This window comes from Mustela putorius, unplaced genomic scaffold, assembly GCF_011764305.1.
Source record: "Mustela putorius furo isolate JIRA1106 unplaced genomic scaffold, ASM1176430v1.1 tig00000127_pilon_pilon_pilon, whole genome shotgun sequence".
Lineage (NCBI taxonomy): Eukaryota > Metazoa > Chordata > Mammalia > Carnivora > Mustelidae > Mustela > Mustela putorius.
The window spans coordinates 12,422,554-12,447,012 of NW_025421288.1; the positions used below are offsets into that span (position 1 = coordinate 12,422,554).

The 24,459-nt window shown below is 46.8% G+C and overlaps 1 protein-coding gene across 11 annotated transcripts in view; it reads right to left on the reverse strand.

Moving 5' to 3' along the window:
* The window catches only part of KMT5B (lysine methyltransferase 5B), a 52,710-nt gene that overhangs the window by 15,881 nt on the left and 12,370 nt on the right, over positions 1-24,459 (reverse strand). For 5 of the 11 annotated variants that reach the window (XM_004759555.3, XM_045065994.1, XM_045066000.1 and 2 more), the window contains 8 exons: positions 17,797-18,032; positions 11,565-11,712; positions 8,193-8,261; positions 3,876-4,041; positions 3,558-3,667; positions 1,723-1,889; positions 1,412-1,431; positions 1,195-1,331 (listed from right to left, as the gene is read on the reverse strand). In XM_004759555.3, the coding sequence (XP_004759612.1) occupies positions 1,195-1,331; positions 1,412-1,431; positions 1,723-1,889; positions 3,558-3,667; positions 3,876-4,041; positions 8,193-8,261; positions 11,565-11,712; positions 17,797-17,956 (977 nt within the window). In that variant the 5' untranslated portion in view covers positions 17,957-18,032. Of the gene's footprint in view, positions 1-1,194; positions 1,332-1,411; positions 1,432-1,722; positions 1,890-3,557; positions 3,668-3,875; positions 4,042-8,192; positions 8,262-11,564; positions 12,570-17,796; positions 18,033-23,453; positions 23,575-24,459 lie in introns of those variants that run through there. The other 6 variants (XM_004759556.3, XM_013059941.2, XM_045066010.1 and 3 more) reach the window with 6 other exon arrangements.

Here is a 24,459-nt window from a genome sequence, read left to right on the forward strand (position 1 = left end):
ACTCAGCGGCACAGGTTTTCTGCCATTCCTTGTGGCAAGGACCACGGTGACGGGAGAGAAACGGCCGGGGAAGCACCAGGGCTCTAGGCTTCTGCTCTCTCGGGACACAGGGCGATACCTCAAGCTACCTGGAAAGAGGGGAGGGAGGCCTCCGGGGCTTCCCTCGCTCTCTGCAGGCTGGCTGGCTGCTGGCTGGCTGCAGGCTGGGTGCTTCTAGCGGGAGAAGCAGCAAAAGCAGTATGAACTGTACAGGCTGAGGGCTCTAAGTTTGGCTGCCCGGGGTTCAGACACTCCCGTTTTTGTCCTTGCCATGTGGACTTGTCACTGGTACTCTCTCTCAGGATGGCCGTGAAGGCCGAACGAGTCAGGGTTCGTAAAGCACCTAGCACAGCACAAGGTAAGAAAAACGGACCCAAGAAATCCAGGTTTGCTCCGCTGTGTGGCCTGTGCCAATGTGCACTGTCTTGTGACAGTACTTCCCGCAGCACTAAGCCAGACAAGCCCGTGAGGTCACCTCTGGGAGCTCTTCCATACAGAAGCCAGTGCAATGAGTGAGTGGGAACCAGCAGACCCACCACGTCCGATCTGGGGGATTTCTACATGCACTCTAGAATCCTGATGGGTCACAAGAGGTTCCTTATTAAGGAAGAGACAGAACTCAGGAATTATGAAAAGCATGGACATCAAAACATAAAAATTCCCGTGGTGAGCACAGCAGAACGTGAACACAGGTCGAATCACTACGCTGCACACCTGAAACTGACGTACTGTGATGTGTTAGATACACGCGGATAAAAAAATTAAAACAAACAAACCATAAAAATTCCAGAAGCCACAGTTTGGTAATACCCAAGACAACTTCAGGCTTTTTACCAAATTATCAGTGGTGAATGTCACCTGCCATTTTTTGGGCAAACCCACTCTGCACTGTGTGTGTGTGTGTGTGTGTGTGCGCGCGCGCGCACACGTGTGTTATTTCCCATTCTCTCTTTAGGCACACTGGCATCCTGGGCTACTCAGAAGCAGCAGCAGCTGGTAATAACATTTCACAGGCTGAAGTGCCAACGTCCCTGAAGAGCTCTGCATCTTTGGCTGCGCATGCGCGCTGTGCCAGGCTACGGAACACAGAAGACCACCGTGCATGGAGGAAGTAACATCAGCTCGTGCCCACAACCGCCTTACTTGATACGCTACCTTTCGCAAGTGTAACACTCGCAGAACTCATTATTTTCTCCAAAAAACCCGTCTCCGTAATAACAAGAAATCTCTTCTCCAGGCTCAATGTCTCTCAGGGCCTTCACACACGCCGTATCTCGCCCGGTTGACACAAACTGAAATACAAACGGCTCATTAAGAAACTCATAGGTGAGGCAGAAACAAAACACAGGAAATAAAAAAGGTCTCTGCTTACCTTGCAGTTAGGTCTGCAATCTGAAAAATGTCCAAAAGATAAAGTCAATTAACTGTAGATAAGATCTGAAACACGAACAATTACAGAAATCTGAAATAAGCTTTCCACATAATTTTACAACTTTCGATAGAAGTTTATGTCTCAAGTTCAACCACATCATTATTTATTTACTAAGCTGGTGGGGAAAGATAAAGATGTCCCATCGCCCACCTCCTCTGCAGGGAGACGAGGTTTTAGGCGGTCTGACGAGGCCATGCCAAGTCTTAGCAGTCCTGCCCGCCACTCGCACCCGCCCGACAAGCACAGCTTACCATGGTTTATAAAGGCGGCGGGGCCAAGCCAGAGCTGAGCACAGTTTTTCCTTGTGGAATACATGACACTGAAGTCGTTCTCTCCATGTCTAAGTAGCATGTTCTCCTCAATTTCTGAAAGTTCGGCAATACAACCCACCAGTAATTCTATTTTGTCATTTCGTTTCCTATTTAAAATATGTCATGTTAAAAATTACTAGTAATTATAAATAACAAGGCTTCTTTTTAATAAAATAAGCCTGTCCAATCAACAGTAGAAATTGAGAATGCCTAGTTGTGTGTCTACCAGCTGAGCCCCTGGGACCTCCACCAGGCTCCGTCCTCGCCCACCCCTGCCGCCCTCTCTTGCCTTGTGCCCCGGCTGCCTGTGCAGCTGCTTGGTTGCTCTGAGAGCCTGGGAGGCACTCCAGGCCGGAAGCTGCGCCACCCCCCTGTCTGCGTCCCCTGCAGCACGCACTGTCGTGTTCTGTAGGCGGGAAGGACTCCGGTACCCGTGGCCCTGAACACAGCCTGCTGACAGTGGATGAGGGAGACAGAGACAAGCAGGAGGAAACGCCTCGGGGACCCAGGACTGGAATGCCACCCTCTAGAGCAGCACCATCCAAGAGAAATATGACAGGAGCCGAACACGGACTCCTCTGCGTTCTAGCAGCCACGTTAAGAAAGGAAAGACCAGGGTGCCTGGGTGGCTCAGTGGTTAAGCCTCTGCCTTCGGCTCAGGTCATGATCCCAGGGTCCTGGGATCGAGCCCCGCATCGGGCTCTCTGCTCAGCAGGGAGCCTGCTTCCCCTCTCTCTCTGCCTGCCTCTCTGCCTGCTTGTGATCTGTCAACTAAATAACTAAAATCTTAAAAAAAAAAAAAAGAAAAGAAAGACCAGGTGGAATTACTTTTTGTGTATTTTAGTCTAATATACCCCCAATCCTATTCCAGCAGGTCATCAATAGAAGAAATATTAATGAGAACTACAGTTTAATGTAACATCTGGCACATAAAGCACAGAGACAGCTCACACTGAGCCACAAGTGGCTGGTGCCCACTGCACTGGACGGCGCAGTTCTAGAAGACAAGACCTCAAAGCTCAACATCCGCCTACAACACAGGGAGCCTGCGGAGCAGGGGACCGGGCTCGAGATGCTCCCACGTACGCTCACGTGCACACGCCTATCCAGAGGCCTGGGCGTGCTGCTCTTTGGCCATCCCATTCTCGGGTACCTGATTCTAACCTTTTTGCTATAAAAAATAATGAAGGGATTGAAGGCAGCTTATGAGAGGGGCAACACGTTCCTTGTCCTGGGAGATAACATAAGAATAGGCATCAGAGGAAACACATAATCCCATACTCTCTCTCTCCTAAATGACTTTCCTCCCTCCTACCTGGGCTCAACTTCACCACCTGACTTACACGGGCACATATGTCTGTGTGGACATTGAGGCAGGCAATGCAGCAGAACATTCCCATCTGTGAAAGTCCTAGGATCATTAAGACTTCACACCCCACCTTCCTCTAGGCCAGCAGGAGATGGACTCTTGAAGCCAGGGGCTCCAGCCCTGGTGCCTACAGGCTTTCGGTAGCCTCATCGCCGAGCTGCACTCAGGCTCAGTAAAAGGAAGACAAGCAGTACGGTGGCTTAGGGACAGGGTCTGGTTCAAGTGAAATTTCTAATTTTGTTGTCCTGACCCAGGTCACTGGGCCAAGGCCCTGGCACTGCCCTGACTTCTGTACGGTGAGCTCTGGCTTCACTCCTTCCTAGAAGTTTCTCGGCACTTCCGCAGTTACTGAAGAGAGCCCTTTAATTAAAACGAAGCTATGGGTTTATACTAGTATAATAGTTACCACTCTTTTGTTGCAACTATTTTGGCTCCATTTTGTTCGGATGAGTATCTATTACAAGGTAATATTTCAAATCCACTGTCAGTTGCAAACATTCGCAAGTAAATAAATACCTAAAACAGAAAAAAAAAAGGTATTAACTTTGTATCAAATTGTTTATCCTATTAGACTTGCTCAGTTATAAAAGCAAACCATCACCAACAATGTAAAACATTTAAGATAATTAAGTAACAAACTCTGTTTCAGTATTCACTAAAATTTAAGCTTCAGTTTCCTTTTATCCAAACAGAAAAACAACATTAATCTTTTCAATAAACCTACATGTTCCTTGAATAATTTCTCCTGCATTTTGTTCTTGTTGAGAAAATAATGCCGTGCCCATTCGCCTGAAGTCAAACATTTGAAGGCTTTCTCCAAGTGTTCATCTTTCTTAAAACGTTCAATGACTTCCTTTAGTTCCTCTTGCCTTCCCTTAATAGGCCGAAATCTGAACAAAATCAAAACATTCACTTTAGTTATCTGTCATCATCCCTGGGACACTGCTGTGAGCTCCTGAGATAAGAAATAATAACCTAAAAACAGCCAGACTTAAAAAAGACAATAATCGATAATCCTGATAACTACTGCTCAAGTAATAGTGCTCACTAGGAACTAGAACTTCTCTTTCTTCAAACTGTATGTTAATATTTTTATTTACTGTTACCTCATTTAACTGAGAAATGACCAGAGGACTCAGATGAAAGCCATCTGATTTGGGCTCATGCGAGCCAGCTACTTTGGATGGTACAAAATATCTAGAACAGAATGCGTCTGAGAGTTAGAATGATAAGATTTTTTTAAAACATGCAGAACCAAACCAGCAGAGTCAAGGCAATGAGCTTCAGAGGAATGAAGCAAACCACGCCACGCCATCAACAACATTCTCCATGTGCACAGTTAGAAAATCCCAAACCAACTAGTATCCCAGGAGCTCCCAAAACATGTCTTAACATTCTAACACCCACGTGAAATCAAGCTTTGATAAGTGCATTCAAAGAGCGAAGGAGAATTTTGCAAAAAGCACAACTCTAGCGGGGATACTGCTGGACTGGTGATCTCAAAGGGAAAAACTGCTGGGGTAGAATCCTGAAGGGCCTCTACGTAAAACCAGCCATGCCTTCAGAATACTGCACCATCATGGCCCGAGAAAGATTCTGTAAAGCCCCTTATTCTAAAGCTGTGTTCTCTCAGTAAAACGTGTACTTGCATCTTAATTTCAAAATTTCTTCTCGTGTCAATTTCCTTTGATTTATTTTCCCAAATAAAGTTTTTTTGTTTTTGGAATGTCCAACAATAAAATAGGAGCTAGACCGATATTCAAAAAAACTGTTAAGAAGAAAGTATTAGTGGTGGAGAAGAAAATGTATTTGAACTATGCATCTTACTCCAACAATTAAAACTGCACGTCTTGTGAACGCTGTGCGCACGAATGTGGAAGTAAGATCTGGCACTAACTCCAGCATGGGGAGAATCCAAGCAGAACTTTTTTCCAGGTAAGCCATCACACAGGCCCTCATCACATGTCAGCGAGATTTCAAGCCACAGCACCTCACCAAGCATTCTTTACTAGGTGCTGCGTACACAGCTGGTGTGGAAAAAAATAGAAGAGAAGACACGACCGCTGCTCTTGAATGGAAAACCCCTCTGGGACTAAGAGACACACACCTGCACCCAGCCGCTAAGCAGGGGCACAGCTCCGCTACTGCAAGGGAACAGGGTACAAACCACAGCTGACAGCGCTTCTAAGTGTGGCGACTGTAACCAAGGGTAAGGTCTGTTTGGGAAGGGCTTCTGGCGGTGACAGTGACTGAGCAGTGAGGAGAGTGGTGGCGGCAGAGTGAGGGAAGTTGAAGCAGAGGATCTTAACGCGGGTGAATTCAAAGAGTTGAATAGGGGCTGAGGGATTCTGCTTGGCCAGCAACACTGAGGCAAAGTGCTAGATCAAGGAAAAGGGTAGACGTGAGCCCCCGAGTGGGGGGAGTGCTGTTTACTGGACAGGACCCCTAGAGGATCTCCACTCTAGAAATGCAAGCTGACCCTCGCCGGGAACCAACAAGCACAGCCTCAGGTGTCAGTAAGCCTCCCACAGCTAGTGAGCGGAACTGAGACTCCAGGCGCATCCCGGAGAGATCATACGACCATGGGGACAATGCCCTGTATGATTTTCCATTTCAATCAATCAGCACACCAGCTCTCACAGGCAGACGAGTGCAAGTCCTTTAAACAATTCAGAAGGTCTCTAGGCTGTCGGGAAAGGGTTTCGGGGAACACTGCTAAAAGGATCTACAAAATCCCCTGCAGAGTTGTGGGAACATCCACACTACCACACCGACAGAATATTAAACCACTCACTCGCAGCCACCAGAAGAGACCTCGTTGAGACTGGCTTTCTTAGAAGACCTGAAGCCTCCTCGCCCCAGCGCTGCACTGGGAAGCTCCCTGCAGAGAAAGGACACACAAAACGCCCCGGCAGCTGTCGGCTCCGGCACAGCTCCTCGAGCACGCCAGACTATGAAATGGCGGGAAAGAGAGGACCCACGTTTTGAGAAGGAAGCAGAAAAGCAATCGTTCACTTAGAGCAGATGCGAGCAGTCACCTGCGATGTCGGCGGCGGGGAACCGAGCCGTCTCCCCATGTTTCACGCTTTAAACTGACCTGACGACTCGATGCCTTAGAAAGCAAGCCCAAGTCAGGGCGACATCCACCTAAAGCTCCTAAGAACGCGTCAGATGTAAGCTACAGCCCTGAAACGGAGAAACGGAGGCCGGCTCCTCCCGACAGGCGTTCTGTGCGCGCTCTGCCGCGGGACACCCGCCCCCCGTCTCGGAGAACACCTGCCGGCTCGCCTTGGGTCCGCTTCCTCTTTGCTCACGATGCCAAGTAACCCACGCGCTGAAACCGACCCGAGACAACCGGCCGTCGGTCCGGGGGCAGTATGTCTGGGGTCTCCCGCGCCCACTTCCTTTCTGCGTTCCCCACTTCGACTGCTTCGAGCACAAACAAAACCCCTGCAACTGTCCCCTGCTGCTACCCACTGGTGAGGACCCCCATTTCACTTTAGATGGCATTTCCTGTCCAAACGCACTGTCGCAGCTGGCTGCCCCAGGCGTGAAATGACAGTGAGGCAAAGGAGGAAGAGACGGTTCCAGGTGCAGACAGAAGGGGACGGACAGGTTTTCGATGACCCTATAGGGGCGCATCAAAACCCCCTGGATGGCGGTTCAAGTCAAAGCCCGTCACAACAGATAAGCGGGGAGATAGATTACGGGGTCACGTAACTGTTACAACTAATAGGGCCAGAGCAAAAGGCACTGAAAACCCTAGGGAAAAGTGAACTATTTTTTCTATTCCTGAGGAGAAAAATACCCTTTGTCCTCACCTTAACCACAATCGTTCTAAACCTACCACGCAAAGTGTACAAAACGACCCTCACACCACGGTTCTTGGAGCTGGAAGAATATTTAGCTTAGGCGAAACAAAGCTCGTTCCATCCGTGAGGGGACAGGGCCTCATGAGGACTGTTAACGGAGGGACCATTACTACCAAGGCCATGTGCCCGGTCCCACTCTGACGCGGACGCTGAGGGCCCTCTGCTGTCTCATGATCAGAAGAGGATCTGACCCGCGTTCGCCACTGAGCACAGCAGAGCCCAGCCAGAGACCGAGACTGGACTCAAATATCTACTTTTGAATTCGGTGTCTGGGGGGTGGCGAATGGCATCGTAGGGCAGACAAGAGACAGGTCGCTGGCATTTCCACATCAGTATGTCCCTCTTCCCTCTCTTAACACAGACTTTACAACTTGAAATGAACCAAATGTTTTTCTCTTCCCACATGTCTGATCAACGGCTGGTATAAGAAATACAAAAATATGTCACTTAATTCATTTATTATTAAAAAGGGCAGAAAGAAACATGAATTCACACTCCCACACACCTGTTCCCCACTCTTTCCAGAGACTGACTTCCCAGGCTTTCTTGCTATTTGGTTTTTCTGTTTCCAAACCCAAGGGACCACTGTGGCAATGAAGGGAAGCGGCAGGTGTGTGTTAGCTGCACTACCGCGCCCTTCCGTTAGCATGTACACCCAAGAGCTGACGGGGGGGGGGGGGGACAGAGAAGAAGGCAAGGGAAGGAGGGAGAAGAGAGACAAATGCTCAAATATTTAAGATACGAAATAAGAAGACCGTGAGGCAACACTGCGAACACATTTCCCCTTTGAAGAAAGTTCGACCGCACACGGACAGTTGGCAGACGCTGAGGAATCATGCTAGAACCACAGCTCCTCATTCCTTCTGGACCTGAAAGGAAACGACCACCAGACATACCTGGCTGAGTCCTGCACTCAGTGCTCAGCTAATCCCAGGGGCTGACTCCTGATCTTTTGATGAATGCTTTCTCTTAAAATTACCCTGTTGTGGAGTACAAGTGGTTTTTTAAATGCAGCTATTACTAACATCAGACTCTTTTAAACGGTTTACAAAATGCTCTAAAAATCGTGTTTATGCGGACACCTCCAATTACTTAACACAAAGGAACGCGGCACGGACTGACACAGGTTAGTTGGTATCTTCTTACTGTTCATAATGCGCTCTACCTACCTCACAGGGTTGTTGTGAGGAAAACTGTCAGATTTTGAAAAATGCCTTGAGCTCCTCGAAGGAAAGGCGCTATATAAATGCAAAAACAAACAACAATGATAAAAACTATTTGTATAAGTTGTTCTTATAACTTCTAAACAGACTTTCAATAGTCGCCATCCCACAAGTCCTAACCACACTGTGACACCCAAGAGCTCTGGGAAGCTGTGGGCAGACTCAGCACAGTGACAAAGGCCAAGATGCCCAAATTCTCCTTCCCACGCGACAGCCTCTCTCCCTCGATCACATTAAGTTAGAACGCCTAAGAATGTCTTTATGTTTTCTAATCAAGCACTTGATTTTAAAGTCACATTTAAAGTGATTTATAAATTCTCACCCCACAATGGATATTAAAGCCAAATTCATAAATAAACAAAATTAGATGGTCACAGCAGTCAAAGGGTAAGACAGGCCGAAGTATAAACTGGATTAGAAAATAGAGAAAAGTTCCAGAATTCCTGGCAAGGTTCTCCCCATTCCTTCATTGTGTTGTTTCTTGCCCAGCGTGCCCCACTCCCCAGGAGATGGGAACCTCCAGGTCATGCCGCCTACAACAAGGTATTAGCAAGGCATTCACCCCTGCTTTAAACTATCACCTCTCCATGTGCCTTTTTTTTTTTTTAAGATTTTATTTCTTTATTAATTTTTCAGAGTGAGAGAGAGAGACAGAGACAGAGCATAAGCAGAGGAGCCTGATGTGGGACTTGATCCCAGGACCCGGGATTGTGACCTGAGCCGAAGGCAGATGCTTAACCCACTGAGCCACTCAGGTGTCCCTCTCCATACGCTTTTTAAAAAATCAGAGACAAATAAAAAAAAAAAAAAAAAATCAGAGGCATGACTAGCAACTCTGCTCTCTGGTTGAAAGGAAGAATTTCATGTTCATAATTAACAGAAGTCAACTAAATCTAAATATTTCCTAATAAATTGGAATTACCACTTTATTTATACCATTTCTAAATAATCATGGTATAACCGTGACTTACTTGTCCATAAATGTAGGGATCTATCAAGATTAAAACATAAACATTCATAAGGGAGCCAGCTAGGGAATTTTTTTAAGATTTTATTTACTTATTTGACAGACAGAGAGAGAGCACAAGTAGGCAGAGAGGCTGGCAGAGAGAGAGGGAGAAGCAACCGGAGAGGGAGAGAGTCTCAAGCTGACTCCTGGCTGAGTGCGGAGACCGAAGCGGGGCTCAATCCCACGACCCCGAGATCACAGCCTGAGCTGAAACCAAGAGTCGGACACTCAACTCACTATGCCACCCAGGTGCCCCAGACCACACGTTTTTACGTGAGCATAGGAAACTACCGATAAGGAACTTTTTAACACTGATGACACCATGACAAAGCTCAGTAGGTCAGATGGCCTAGGACCTTGCTATTCCAAGCACAGGTGGAAGCTGGTTACAAGCGGAGCGCCTCAGGCCCCAGCCCACAGCTCCTGAATCAGAAACTGCGCCTGCACAAGACTCCCCAAGTGACTCACGTGTAAACTAAGTGTGGGAAGCAGTCGTCAAGGAGGACTTTTACTTAAAAATCGGAATCATCTCCTATTGCAGAAGCTCATCTTTGGAACAAATGGCTTGGGAGAGGAAGTGAATACACAGGAAATCTGTCCTCCACCAAGAAAGTAACTGAATTCTGGTGCGATGCTTTCTAAGACAGCTTACGTGTTCCCGTGTTTCAGTATACAAGGCATGATGAATGTCATGTTCATTCTTTCTTCTCGTTCTGGATGACTCTGGGTCATAATTATGGGCCTTTGCAGTCATACCCAGAGTATCTCTCAGACTTCTATGTGAAAGTGAGTCCCGTTTCTGAAGTATTATCAGGCCCTTCTAGGAGAACGGGCGCCGGCCTCACTGGGGAAAGAAGGGAAATGGACTCAAAACAATCCAAATCGGATTCTAACTGGATCTAGGGTATCCGGTCCTGCTGACTTTCTAGACAACAGCCATCCACCTGCTTACTGAGAAAATCTAGGTCTCTGCCCCTCTGACGGCTGGGGCTGTTTCAGTAAGTCTTCAATCCACGGCAACTTGTCACTTCATTTTAGCAAGGAAAGGAAAGATGAAGGGAAATCACGGGGAAACACCAAAGGCTCGGGGGCCTCTGGGGGGCTCAGTCGGTGAAGCATCTGCCTTCAGCTCAGGTCATGATCCTGGGGTCCTGGGGCTGAGCCCCACGTCAGGCTCTCTGCTCAGCGGAGCGTCTGCCTCTCCCTCTCCCCCTGTTCATTCCCTCTCTCTCTCACATAAAATCTTAAAAAAAAAAAAAAAAGAAAAAAGGAAAAAAAGAAAATACCAAAGGCTCATTTTTATCTGAATTACTTCTTTCTTGATTTAGGATGTAATTGATAAATGAATCATATGGTCTCTTGTTTTAAATTCGAGCAAGGAACAGAGCTGAAACGGAAAATGGCGCAAGACTTCCTCTCGTCACCTCTACTCACCAGCTCCTCCCTCACCCCACTAGCAGCGACTAGTCACTTGGTGATCAGGTCCCTCTACGGCTGTCACTGGCCCTTGAGCTACAAAGATCAGCGCAAGTGTGAGGAGGACGGGAGGGCTCAGGGCCGAGAACCGGCCTGACGTCCAGTCCCTGCTGTTAACACTCTTGCACCAGCCTTGAGAACCCTTTGCCAACTCAAGTCAAGAGGTAAAGAACAGTTGTGAAGTTCGAACTTCGTGTGTGGTGGCAGTTATGAAATTTTCTAATGGTCTTTTTTGGGGGAAAGATGATGTTTAAGACAATATAACAGATTTCACTGTTACATCTCCTCAAACACCTCATACACAGGGCATGTGATACTCAATAAAGCACTTACGCATCTCTCATCTGCTTCCTGAACAGAAGCATGTATTTAAAAATATTCACTTCTACAATGATTAGCTGAACCTCAAAGATTAAGCATGATGGCAAAATTTCCTATATACAGTTGCAATTATTTAAAAGAAGAAAAGTTTATGATAAAATCATGGGGGGAAAAAACCCTGATGTAACCTACTTTGAGCAGAAAAAAAAAATCACATTTTTCAAGGTTTCACAAGATTTTTCTTTCAGCTGAGATAATTATCATTAACATGTAAAACAGAATATGAGATGCTCCTCCGGCTTTATATTTTAATAGAAACAGCCTGAGATAAAATAAGAACACGGAATTAAAACTGACAAGACCCTTAGAAGCTTTTGTTGCTTTTCTTGGCTCACATATAGAAAATCTCCTTTAATGTCATTTTAAATTCTGACTAGAAGTAAAATTAGCATCTCTTTTCTTAAATTCGACATCATCATCTGCTCCACTTCAGGATAAAGACTCACAATTACCTAGTATTCATTTTGTGTGTTTGAAAACCTAAATAAGGATCAAGAACCAAGCTGGTCGCCAGGTCGTCATTCTCACAGAGCTCCTTGGCAGACATTCCCGAAGACGGTACATATCGGCTCTGCCCTTCAAATCCCGAATTACCATTACCTATGAAAAGGAGAGAAAGAAAAGTTAACTCAAATGGACAACGACTTCTATTTACCCGTAAAACCTTTAGCTTCACTGCCCTCTCAAGCCAGCAACTAAGAATTGAAACCACTTGTTTCAATCTGTTTAATTGAGGACTGAGTACCTTTTGCATAAACAGGGAACCAAACACGGGAAATCACAGAGAGTCCTGTCGTTAGGAGATGACAGGGTCAGGTTTCCCCAGAACAGGGTCTGACCAGGTGAGAGCACCTTGGGCTCACATGCCACGTGGGCCCTTCCCGGGAGACAGGAACAGGGAGGAGCGGATGCCCACCACCACAGCGAGACCGCGTCAAGGCCACTGCGGCTGGGGGGAGGGGCGAGGACCCGGGAAGAGCACAGGACGGGCTCCCCAGGGGCAAAAGGAGTCCGGAGGACACTACTTCACCTTCCCGCTTTGGGGCGGTAGTGGAGAACGATCCCCACTTGGCGACGGCGGAGGCCCACGGTTAGGCAGCTCGCCTGCGACTGAAGGAGTTCGGTGGCAGGAGCGAGGGGAGCAGGCCGATTCCGACCTACTTGAAACAGACTGTGAACGGATGGATACCAGCCGGGAAGTGCCCCAGATAACTACCGGAACTAAGTGGGGCCTCGGGCGGAAGAAACAGCGCAGACCGGGAACGGGAAGGCCACCCTCGGCTGGGTGAAGTTCATCAGTGCTGACTGGCGTTGGCTCTGTAGGTCAGGGACGGTCTCTTCAGCGTAGCTCTAAGCCTCTCACAAGTAAGGCATGGAAGAATGAAGGACCCAGTGAGAGGTAACCTCTTCTTCACTCTCTCAAAAAAACAAATTGAACACGAAACATACGGAAGCCCCTATGGAAAGGCAGGTGTATGTTTTGGAATCAAACCATTTGCATGTAGGTATTTAAAAGGTATCCAAGTTGGTGTATTTTCTACTTTATTGAAATGTAACTCACATACCATAGGATTCACCCATTTAAAGCACACAGTGTAATGGTTTTTTTTTTTTTTTTTTTTTTTTTTTTTTTAAATTTTTTATTTTTTATAAACATATATTTTTATCCCCAGGGGTACAGGTCTGTGAATCACCAGGCTTACACACTTCACAGCACTCACCAGATCACATACCCTCCCCAATGTCCACAATCCCACCCAGTGTAATGGTTTTTAATGTATTCACAGAACTGTGCAGCCGTCACCACAGTAAATTCTACTACATTTTCATTATTCCCAAAACAAACCCCATACCCTCGAGCGGCAGTCACTTGACTTTCCCTCCCCTCAGCCCCGGCAACCACTGATCTACTCTCTGTCTCTACAGATTTGCCTGGTCTGCAAATTGCCTATCGATGAAATCATCCAATATGAGGTCTTCTGTGATTGACTTCTTTCAATTAGCATAACGTTTTTAGGGTTCATCCATGTGGTACCACACAGCAGTACTTTGCTCCTTATTATAGGCCAAATAATTTTCCATTGTGTGGACGGATCGTCTTTTGTTAGTTCATTCATCAGCTGACGGACACTGGGCTGCTGCTACTTTCAGGCTGTTATGAATAATGCTCCTATGAACATTCATGTAAAAGTCTCTGTGTAGACCTATATTTTCCATTCTCTCAGGCACACACCTAGGAGTGGAAGCGCTAGGTCATATGGTAACTCCGTGTTTAACCTTCTGAGAAACTGCCAGACTTTTCCTAAGTGGCTGCACAATTTTACATTCCACCAGCAGTGTATGACGGTTCCTAAATTCTCCACATCATCACCAACATCCGCTACTATCTGTCCTTTTAGTTTGACACATTCTGGCAGCTGTGAAGAGGTATCTTGTGGTTTTGATTTGCATTTCTCGGATGACTAATGATTTCAAGCATCTTTTCACCTACTGGCCATTTGTGTATCTTTGGAGAAATATCTATGCAGATTCCCTTGCTCATTCTGAATTGGAGTTTGTCTTTTCCTGCTGACTTGTACGAGTTCTTTGCATATTCTAAATGCCAGTCCTTTATCAGACACAGGATATGAAAAGAAAATTTCTTTCCCTCCCATCCTGTGAGTGTCTTCTCATGGTCTTGAGGTTCTCCCTTAGAGCACAAAAGCCCGTAACTTTAATGCATTTCCATTTATCTTTATTTTTCCTTTTGTTCCTTGTGCTTTTAGTGTCCTAAAAAACCACTGCCTAATCTGAAGTCATGAAAATATGTGCTTATGTTCTCTAGGAATTTTATACTTCAGGTCTTTGGTGCATTTTGATTAATTTCTCACACACAGTGTGAAGTCGGGTCCAGCTTCCTCCTTTTGCATGTAGATACCCAGTTTTTCTTGGTATGCTTGTTGAAAATCAACTGATTGTAAATGTGAGGGTTTATTTCCAGATTCTGGATTCTATTCCATGGATATGTGTCTAACCACATACCAATATAGTAACACTGCAGTTCTGCAGGAAGTTTTGAAAATGAGAAGTGCAGGTGTGCCATCTTTGTTCTTTTTCAAGATGTTCTGGCTACTCTGGGTCCCCTGAATTTCCACAAGGATTTCAGGATTGGCTTGCCAATTTCTCTGCAAAGGAGCCAACTGAGATTTTGACAGGGACTGTGTTCAATCTGGAGTACTGCCATCGTAACAATACCAAGTTTTCTAATCAATGAACATGGGATGTCTTTCCATTTAGTTAGATCTTTTTAAATTTCAACAATGACTTGTAGTTTTCAGAATATAAATTTTATACTTTTATTGTCTGCATCCTGATTCTATCCTGCTAAACTCATTTATCAGTTCCAATAGTTTTAAGTGGATTCCTTAGAATTTTTTATACACACAGTCATGTCATCTGCAAACAGATTATTTTACTTCTTCCTTTCCAATCTGGATGCCTTTTAATTTTCTTGCCTAAGTGCTGTGGTTAGAACCTCTAGCACAATGCTGAACAGAAGTGACGAGAACAGATACTCTTGTCTTAGCCCTGACCTTAAGGGGAAAAGCATTTAATCTTTCACCATTAAACAGGACATCAGCTGTGGGTTTTTGTAGACATTCTTTACCGGGTTGAAGAATTACTTATTCTATCCCTGGTTTGTCGAGTGTTTTTACCCTGGAAGGGTGTTGCTGAATTCTGTCAAATGCTTTTTCTGCATCTACTGGAATGATCATATGGTTTTTGTCCTTCATATTACTGATATGGTAGTATTACATTAATTTTCAGATATTAAGTCAACTTTGCATTCCTGGGATAATTCCCACTTGCTTGTGCTATAGAACCCTTCCCACTTCTTGCTGGATTTGGTTTGTTACTATTTTATTTTATTTATTTTTTTTTTTTAAAGATTTTTTAATTTATTTATCAGAGAGAGGGGGAGAGAGCGAGCACAGGCAGACAGAATGGCAGGCAGAGGCAGAGGGAGAAGCAGGCTCCCTGCTGAGCAAGGAGCCCGATGTGGGACTCGATCCCAGGACGCTGGGATCATGACCTGAGCTGAAGGCAGCTGCTTAACCAACTGAGCCACCCAGGCGTCCCGGTTTGTTACTATTTTAGTGAGGATTTTGTACCCACATTTATTAGAAATCAATTGGTCTGTTGTTTTTCTGGTATTTTTTCTTGTGATATCTTTGGTCTTGGCAGTAGAATAATAGTGGTCTCATTGAATGAGGAAGTGCTCACTTCCCTTCTGTATTTAGGATCAGTGTGTGAAGAACTGGGGTTAATTCTTCTTTAAATATCTGCCAGTATTCACCAACAGAGCCATCCAGGCCCACCATTTTCTTAGTATTGTTTTTTTTAACAAATTAAGGATTCAACCTCTTTACTTGCTACAGGTTTATTCAGATTTTGTATTTCTTCTTCAATCAGTATTGGTAGTTTATTACTTTCTATGTTCATTTCATCTAAGTTATCTCATGTGTTGGTATCCAGGTGTTCAGAATATTGAGTTGTAACCTTTTTTTATTCCTGTGAGCCAGTAGTAATGTCACCGCTTTCTTTCTCGAGTCTTCTCTTTTTCTTGGTTAGTCTTGGGTAAAGGTTTGCTCATTTTGGTGATCCTCTTCTCTTTTCAAAGACTCAACTTTTAGCTTTGCTGATTTTCTGCTGTCTATTTCCCTACTTTGTAAATTTCTACTCTATTATCCCCTTCCTCCTGCTTGCTTTGGGTTTAGTATTCTCTCCTTTTTCTGCTGTTTTAAGTAAGTAGTTAGGTTACCGATGAAGAGTGATCTTTCTTCTTTTTTAATACAGGTGTTCACAACTATAAATTTCCTTCTAGACACTGCCTTAGCTGCATCCTGTAAGTTTTAGTATGTTGTATCTTCGTTTTCAATCATCTTGAAGTACTTTCTCATTTCTCTTGGATTTCCCCTTTAATTCATTGGTTATTTAGGAGTGTGTTGTTTAATTTCCCAAATTGTTGTAATTTTCTCAAATTTCTGTTATTTGTTTCTAACTTTACTCCACTGTAATCAGAGAACATACACTGTATGGTTCCAATCCTCCAACATTTAGTGAGGCTTGTTGCATGGCCCAACCTACGGCCGACTCTGAAGAACATTCCATGTGCACCGAAGGACGGGTGCTCTGCTCACCGTGTGGTCCGTGACACAGCTGTCTGTCGGGAAGAACTCGTGGAGGGTACTGTTTCAGTCTTCCTTCCCCGTTGGTCTTTGGCCTGGTTGTTCAATTCATTAGTGAAAGCTGAAGTCATATTACTGCTGAATTCTCTATTTCTCCCTTCAGTTTTGTCTGCTGCTGCGTCACGTACCTTGCAGTTCTGCTGTCAGGTGAAGTCGCTGTAGCTACTGAGGATGGAGCACAACCCCGTTCTGCTTCACTCTAGGCTCTCACGTTGTACCACTCTTGTGCAGTCACATTCAGCATGACGCTGTCCATCTCCACACTCGCTGAGGTTTCCCAGCCCGTCCTCAGAACCGGTCTGCACTTGGCAGAGTGCAGCATATGTAACGATCATTCTCTGTGTCATTGTGTACAGCCAACAATGAAACTAATGAGGCCAACAGCCATTTGAAAAAGCAAAACAAAGAAAAGTAACCCAAAAAAGTTGCCTCATCCACTGACCAGAGGCAATACCACTAGCCAGGGCCACGACACCTCTCACTTCCTTCAGGTTCCCATCACGTGCTCCGGGGTGAGCAGGTGTCCATGTATTCAGTTTGGGGCTCTCCCTCTAATTCCTATCCCAAGCGGGGCTTTCTGCCTCGTTTTCACAGCCGCAGTGACCTGCACTGCGACGGAAGCACTGGGGGCGGCCCAGGCCCAGTGAAGTGCGTGAGTGTCCGGACAGCAGGGAGGGCACCGTCAGAGCCGGTGCGATGTATCCGAACCTGCTTCAGGTCCCCGGCCAACCCAGCTCGCCTCCGGACAGGCCCGCGGCAACGCAAACTAGGCTCTCCCAGAAGGCGGCTAACGTAGCCTCGGGAGCAGCCGGAACGGAGGAAGCTGTCCTCCTCACCATGGCTGTACCCCCTCGGATATCTTCAGCCAGCTGCCTACTTAGGTGCACACTTATGCTGGGGCACTCCCCTGCTCTCAGAACTCTCGGCAGTAAGCTAGGAGGTAGCAAGGTACAGAAGCCGCTCGTCATCACCCGTGCTCCCGTGTCAGGATAAATGACTGTTCAGCCCGTATAAATGGAAACAACGGCGACAGTTTGGGACAGTGCCCTAAAGTCCACTTCCCCTGCACAGCGGACTTGATGACATATTGCTAAGCTTTCAAAGAAAGACATACTTACATCAGATGTAAAAAATACAGTTTGAACTCGCAGGAAATCCAGTGGCAGCACTTGAATATTTTTTTTACAGAATGGACTGAGCACTTAGGTACACATTCTACAAAACAGAACTTGGGTCAGGGATCTAAGAGCGTAACTACAGCGACCGTATTAAGCGTTACCCGAGAGGTACGCACATCAGGTGCTAAGAACCGTTTTAACTCTGAAAGGGTACAAACACGCACTTGAACTGTGAGACCACGGACAAGGGCCCGGGAAAGTCAGCACACACATCCCACGCTGCCGGGAATGCCCGCCCAGGCGACCGTGAAAAGGAGGCGGCTGAGCTGTGTACATACATCTGCTTGGCCGCCGCTCAACCGCGTGTCTGCCGGCCTTCGTAGCCTCCTTGCCCGGGTGCTGCGACTTCGACGGACTCTGCTGGTGGTCATTAGACAACTTGCCTCCACTCCTCCTGCCATTCACCACCATGTTCTTGGATTCTCCCAACCACTTCATGCCCACAGACCGCCTGACCCAGGTGCATTGAGTCGCTCTCTTCAGGTAGCTCAGAGAGTAATTCCAACGTTCTCTCCTGACAGAGACAAAATGTGGAAAACAGAACCGGGAGGTAAGTACACAGATGCCCCCACTACCCGGACCCTTGAGAAAGCTCCAAGGCATGACGGCTTCGGTGCTGGGAGCCCCGGAGGAGCAGCAGCCGACCCCGCCCGCCCGCGGCCTTGAGGGTGGGGGGGTGCTCCGCTGGGGCGGCGAGGACGGAAGGCCAGGAGCAGCCGAGCCTCAGCCACCGCGGGCGCCCCACCGGGCACCCCGAGTCCGCGTGGACATGATCCAAGGCGTGCCACGGGGCCGGGCCGCTCGAGGTCTCCAAGAACAAGCGCCCCCTAGAGTTCACTGAGGAACGGGTGGGGACACACAACAGTGCCAAGAGGAAGAAAGAGAGAGGAGCCCACAGGCGCGGGGGGCAGCCAAGGGCCGAACCCCATACCTCTCTGTGTAGAATAAAGCCTTTTGGGGGAGGGGAGGTAATTTAGTAACTAAAGTTTCCACTCTTTAAAGACCACTTGGCGCCCCAAGCCATCCAGTGCCGTGCTGAGGCCTCCAGCACCCCGACTCCGTGGGCAGGGAGCTCACTGCCTGCATGTCGCCTGCGCTGTGCTCAGAGCCCGGTGAATAGAAAACGCTCCAAGTATTCCCTCGCAGCCACCAGGAAGGTTCGTTTTGCACCTTGTTATGCTGGGACTTAGGTACAGTCCAGCAATCTGCCCAACTGACATGCTTTGGTAACGGTATGTTAACTGTGCGAGAACTACTGTTCTCTCTTCTGTTCCGAGAGCTTAAGAAAAAGTATCTAAGTTCAGTTTTGTCCACAACAGCTTTGTCTTTCGCTGTTAATGTGAAACTAACCATCAAGGTGTTTCAGGGACTGACACTCAAATAGCAAAACACTGCCCGTCATGAAATGTTTGCCTTTACAACAGCAAGAGAAATTGAGAAACGGTATTTGCTAAAACAGAGATATCCTTCACCATCTGAATTTTAATTAGCTGAAATTGGGAACTCCATGACTTCGGCAGTGAGGGATGCCTGTAATTTGTAAGAACCTGTGGAAGTAAGGGTGCGACAGGTTACATTTTGCTGGCCATGGAATGAGAACAGGGAGGTCCGTGGCACAGCCTCATTATGGATCATGTTTTATTGTAAATCAAACTAAAAAAGAGCTCCAGGATAAGAAAGTGCAAACACACAGAACTTCAGAGCTAAAGGGGCTTTAAGATCCCAGTACAACTCCTCCGATTTGCAGGCGGCTCGGACACCAGAGAGGCGGAGAGGTCCCACGCCCCGGCCACACCACTGGCCGTGGCAGAGTAAGGAGAACCCAGCACTGCTGCCTCAGGATCTCTTCCTACCCCAAAGGCCAATTTCCCTTATTTTTTTCAGCCACAAACAACACAAATGATACATTATCTTGAAGTACTTCTAGAAATGTACACCTGGTCATACCTTTAATGATACCAAACAAAAATACAAAACATTCATTTTTTAAAAATCTTCCTTTATTTTAGAAAGCATGTGCACGTGTACAAGTGGCGGGAGGGACGAGAGAGAGGGGGTCCAAAGCAGACTCCCTGCTGAGCACAGGGCTCAACTCGGGGCTCATTCCCATGACCCTGACCTCATGATCTGAGCTGAAACCAAGAGCAGACACTTACCCAACCACAACCCCCGCTCAGAGATCAAAAGCAGAAAACCCGGACGAAGCCCAGCAGCTTGTCCTGACGTCAGCTCCCGTCGCAGAGCGACTGCTCTCAGTTGCTTACTCGTCCACTCCATCATCCGTTAGGGTAAAGGGCAGACGCCAAAATTTTAAGCTGAGGAAATTATACCTAGTGCCCTAATTTTTTTCCCTGAGAATTAGGAAAAGTTTGCCAATAAATCAGCGCACTTCAGCCCAGTTCATGCAACAGAGCCTGAGATCACTCTAATTTACACAGAGTTTCAACTAAACTGAGGATTAATGATCTACCCAAATCGGAGCAAACTCATCACCTTTCGTCTCAGTCAACTGACACTACTGTGCTGGAACTTCAATACTCAGGTGTCAGCCCGGCCATCAGAGCACACGACTGAATTTCACTGGACGAGCGCGCCGTGCAGGGCCACATTCACCTCAGCAGCAGCTCCACACTCCCCACTTGCTCAGGTAACAGCGGCTGTCATTAAGGCAAAAAACGTGACTTACATTCACAAATGAATTTTGCTGTAAAACCAGTTCTAGTGAAACTGTTGGAAAGTTGGGAGCAGCTTATACACTTCTAGCTCAAGGGGGGGCCTGGGTGGCTCAATCGGTTAAGTGTCTGCCTTCGGCTCAGGTCGTGATCTCGGATCAAGCCCCTTCTCGTGTTCAGTGGGGAGTCCGCTTCTCTCTCTCTCTCTGCCCCTCTTCCAGCTCGTGTTCTCTCTCTCAAATAAATAAAATCTTAAAAAAAAATTTCTAGCTCAAAATGAACACAGATCCTACTAACTGCCCGCCGAGTGTGGCGGCTGCTGGCGGCATGGCTCTCCGGCAAGCGCGCCCACCAAAAGGACGCGTCCACACTGAAGCTGGAGATGGAGTTTCAAACACTGCCACAGCCCACGCTGGAACAGACCGCGGCGAATAGAAGCTGAGGACACTGGGTGGCGAGCAAGGCCGAAAGGCTTCCCGATGCCCACGGAGGTCCCGCTCCCAACAGAAACCAGGGCCCAGTCTCTCTGGCCAGGACCAGACCGCTCACAGAGAAACACCACCTTGGTCTTGACTTGGCTGATAGTGTCTGAGCTAAGCGGCCACTAACTATTTACGAGCAAAAATAACCTGGAATTTATCCCAAAATAGGCAGAAAAAAATTTCAAGAAAGGAGTACTGGCCACTCTTTAAATGGCATTAACTACAAATCTCTCTCTGTTCTGATGTCCCAGTACAACTGACCCTTAACAACTTGGTTTTGAACTCTGTGGGTCCACTTCTTTGTCCAGTTTTTTAAAATAAACACAGTACAGCACTATACATTTATTTTCTCTTTCTTATGGTTTTTTTTTTAAAAGATTTTATTTATTTATTTGACAGACAGAAATCACAAGTAGGCAGAGAGGCAGGCAGAGAGAGAGGAGGGAAGCAGGCTCCCCGCAGAGCAGAGAGCCCGATGTGGGGCTCGATCCCAGGACCCTGGGATCATGACCTGAGCCGAAGGCAGAGGCTTTAACCCACTGAGTCGCCCAGGCGCCCGATTTTCTTAATAACATCTTCTGCAGCTTTACATTACTGTAAGAGTGCAGTATGTGACACATGCAACATACAAAATTTGTGTTAACCATTTACTTTGTCTATAAGGCTCCTGGTCAACCTGAGGCTGTTAGTAGCCGAGTTTTTAAGAAGTCAAAAGTTGTATGTGGAATTCTGACTGCATGGGGGCGTTCAAGGGTCATGTGTGTAAAAGCATTAGGAAAATTATTAGATGTCTACTATATTCTGGTTCCAAGCCCTGAGGATACAGCAAAGAACAGAAACAGGTTTCTGCCCTCGTATGTGCTTAGATTCTAATGAAGAAATCTCTAGGAAATAACAAGTCACTGCAAGCACCTTGGAGAAAATAGAGCAGTTTCTCAGCAGCGGGGAGTGTTCCAGGTAGTGTGGGGGAGGGGAAGCGAGGCAGCAACGGGAGAACATAACATGCCCCAGCAAAGGGCAAGCACAAAGTCGGGGAGGGGGAGCAGCAGTGGGTGTGCGGAGGACCAGCCCGGTGCCCAGTGTGGCTGTGGTGGGTAAGCGGGGCAGGGGCATGAGCGAGGGTCAGACGGATGGCTAGAACGTGTAACAGAGGGCCTCCAAGCCACTGCTGAGACGCGGGCATGAACACTCAGGAAGACGGAAAGCAGGAATGATGCGGTCCGAGTTACTATTTTAAAGGCCCATGCTAGCTACTCACTATTTGGAGAAAACCTCACAAATCAATGTTTAATAAAAATAAATAAATAAAAGAAAAGAAAAAAGAAAAAAAAAAAAGCAGCTCTAATGCTGCTACTAGTAACTGGGGAACATAAGAGAAAGCACCAGTTAAGAGGCTACTGCCATGAACCAGAGGATACTGGGAGCTGGGAGCAGCACAGGAAGGTGGCGGGAAGCAGCTGGGTTGGAGATCTCTTCTGAAGGTTCGAGGGTAGGTTCAAAGACAGACAAGATCTGTGAAAGAAAGAGTCTAATATGCTTCCGAATTGAAGGACGCTTTCCACAGAGGTGGCAAAGACTACAGGAAGCTTGGGTTTTGGGAGGGGTTGGGGTGCAGGAGTTTGGCTTCGGTCACGTGTGAGATGCCCAGCAGAGACCCAGCAGAGATGGCGAATGGGCCGCGGGATACAAGGGCCTGGAGTACCGGTCAGGCTGGTTGGAGCACTCAAGGGACGAGACAGATGACAGAAGTCTAAGGACAGAGGGGGTAGCCCTCCAGACGAGGAACCAGCAGCAAAGGATACTGGAAGGGGCAGCTAGGGAGGGAGGGGGAGAAGCAAGAGCAAATGAGGAATCAGAGCTTCAGAAGGGAGTGACCCCCTCGGGCACGGCTGCAGATGCTCGCAAGGCCCAACTCTCTTGCAAGAGCTGAAGCTCAGGGACAAGATGAGCCCCGCTCTGAAACGACTGAGAACTTCTAAAATGGGCGTGATGTCTTGAAACATGGGCTTTTGGTGAAGAGTCAGATGGCAGAGGGGAATGTAAGGAATAACGAGTAGAAAGGGTCTTAAGGGGCGCCTGGGCGGCTCACTTGGTTAAGCAACTGCCTCCGGCTCAGGTCATGATCCTAAAGCCCTGGGATTGAGTCCCGCATTAGGCTCCCAGCTACACAGGGAGTCTGCTTCTCCCTCTGATCTTCTCCCCTCTCATGTTCTCTCTCAAATAAATAAATGAGGGGCGCCTGGGTGGCTCAGTGGGTCAAAGCCTCTGCCTTGGGCTCAGGTCATGATCCCAGGGTCCTGGGATCAAGCCCCGTGTCAGGCTCTTTGCTCAGCAGGGAGCCTGCTTCCTCCTCTCTCTCCCCCTGCCTCTCTGCCTACTTGTGATCTCTGTCAAACAAACAAATAAATAAATCTTCAAATAAATAAATGAAATCTTAAAAAGAAAGAAAGAAAGAAAGAGTTAAGTTCTAGGTCAGGTGTCCCTATAAGGATCTTTCTTTTAAAAAAGGAAAAAAAAAAGGTTTTTTTCTCAAATAAAATAAAATCTTTAAAAAAAGTTTTTAAAAGTATAGTTTTCAGGGCGCCTGGCCGGCTGCACTAGTGCCCCGCGTCCGGCCGTGCCAGTCCCCCGAGGCCCCCCCACTCTGAAGTCAGCAGGAAAGGAGGTTCACCTCACAGGGCTTCACCAGACCAACAGGTGGGAAAGGAAGCACCTACTTCAGATTCTACTTTCAAATATAAATTTTAAAAGGCAGGCAATTTGTGATAACACAAAACGTACTTGAAAACCACTAAACTGCGGCGCCTGGTGGTTCAGTTGTTGAGCGGCTGCCTTCAGCTCAGGTCATGCTCCCAGAGTCCTGGGATCGAGCCCCGCATCGGGCTGTCTGCTCGGTGGGAAGCCTGCTTCTCCCTTTCCCACTCCCCTTGCGTGTTCCCTCTCTTGCTGTTGTTTTGTCTCCCTCTGTCAAATAAATAAATAAAATCTTAAAAAAAAAAGAAAAAAAGAAAACCTCTAAACTAAGAGTTGCACTTAAAGAAGAAAGTATTTAAAGATTCAGAGTTGTATTTAAAGAGGAAACTTTTTGGGGGCACCTGGCTGGTTCAACCAGTGGAGCATGAGTTCGAACCCCACACCAGGTGTAGAGATTACTTAAAAAAAAAGGAAACTTTTTCTATAATAATGCCACTAAGGTAGGAGATGCACGCGCACACACCCCCCCACCACCATCCATTCCAAATCACCAACAGCATTCCTTGTCTTTGGGGGAACAGGATTAATATTTTTTAAAATTCCCACCCCCCCAAATTTACTATTTGTAAATTAGGAAAAAAACAAAACAAAACAAAAACCACCAAACAAAAACCTGCTGACACTTGAAATTTTCTCAAAGGCAAGCACAGAGTTGTTTCATAGAAACTGTGCTTGGTTCCTGTCAAGTGCCCGCACTGTTTCCAGCAGTGACAGATCCTCGACAAACGTCAACTAACTTCTCTCCTTCCACTGCCCCTTTGTGACACATGGGGGATTCTCAACTGCTCAGTGACTTTTGATTTAACTGCTCATGCCCAATTCGAAAACTCTGGTTCCAGTCCTTTCCTAGTTGTAGCTTTTGGACATTTCCTGCTGAATGTCTTAAACACAAACCAGGCTTTTAAAACTGTATCCAAAAAAATGAAAACATGGATTCTAAAAGAATCAAGAATTTAATATATATAATTCCTGTGATATAACCAAGAATTTTCTAATGGCTTACAAGTTGAACTTGTCTCAGTTTATCTTAGAG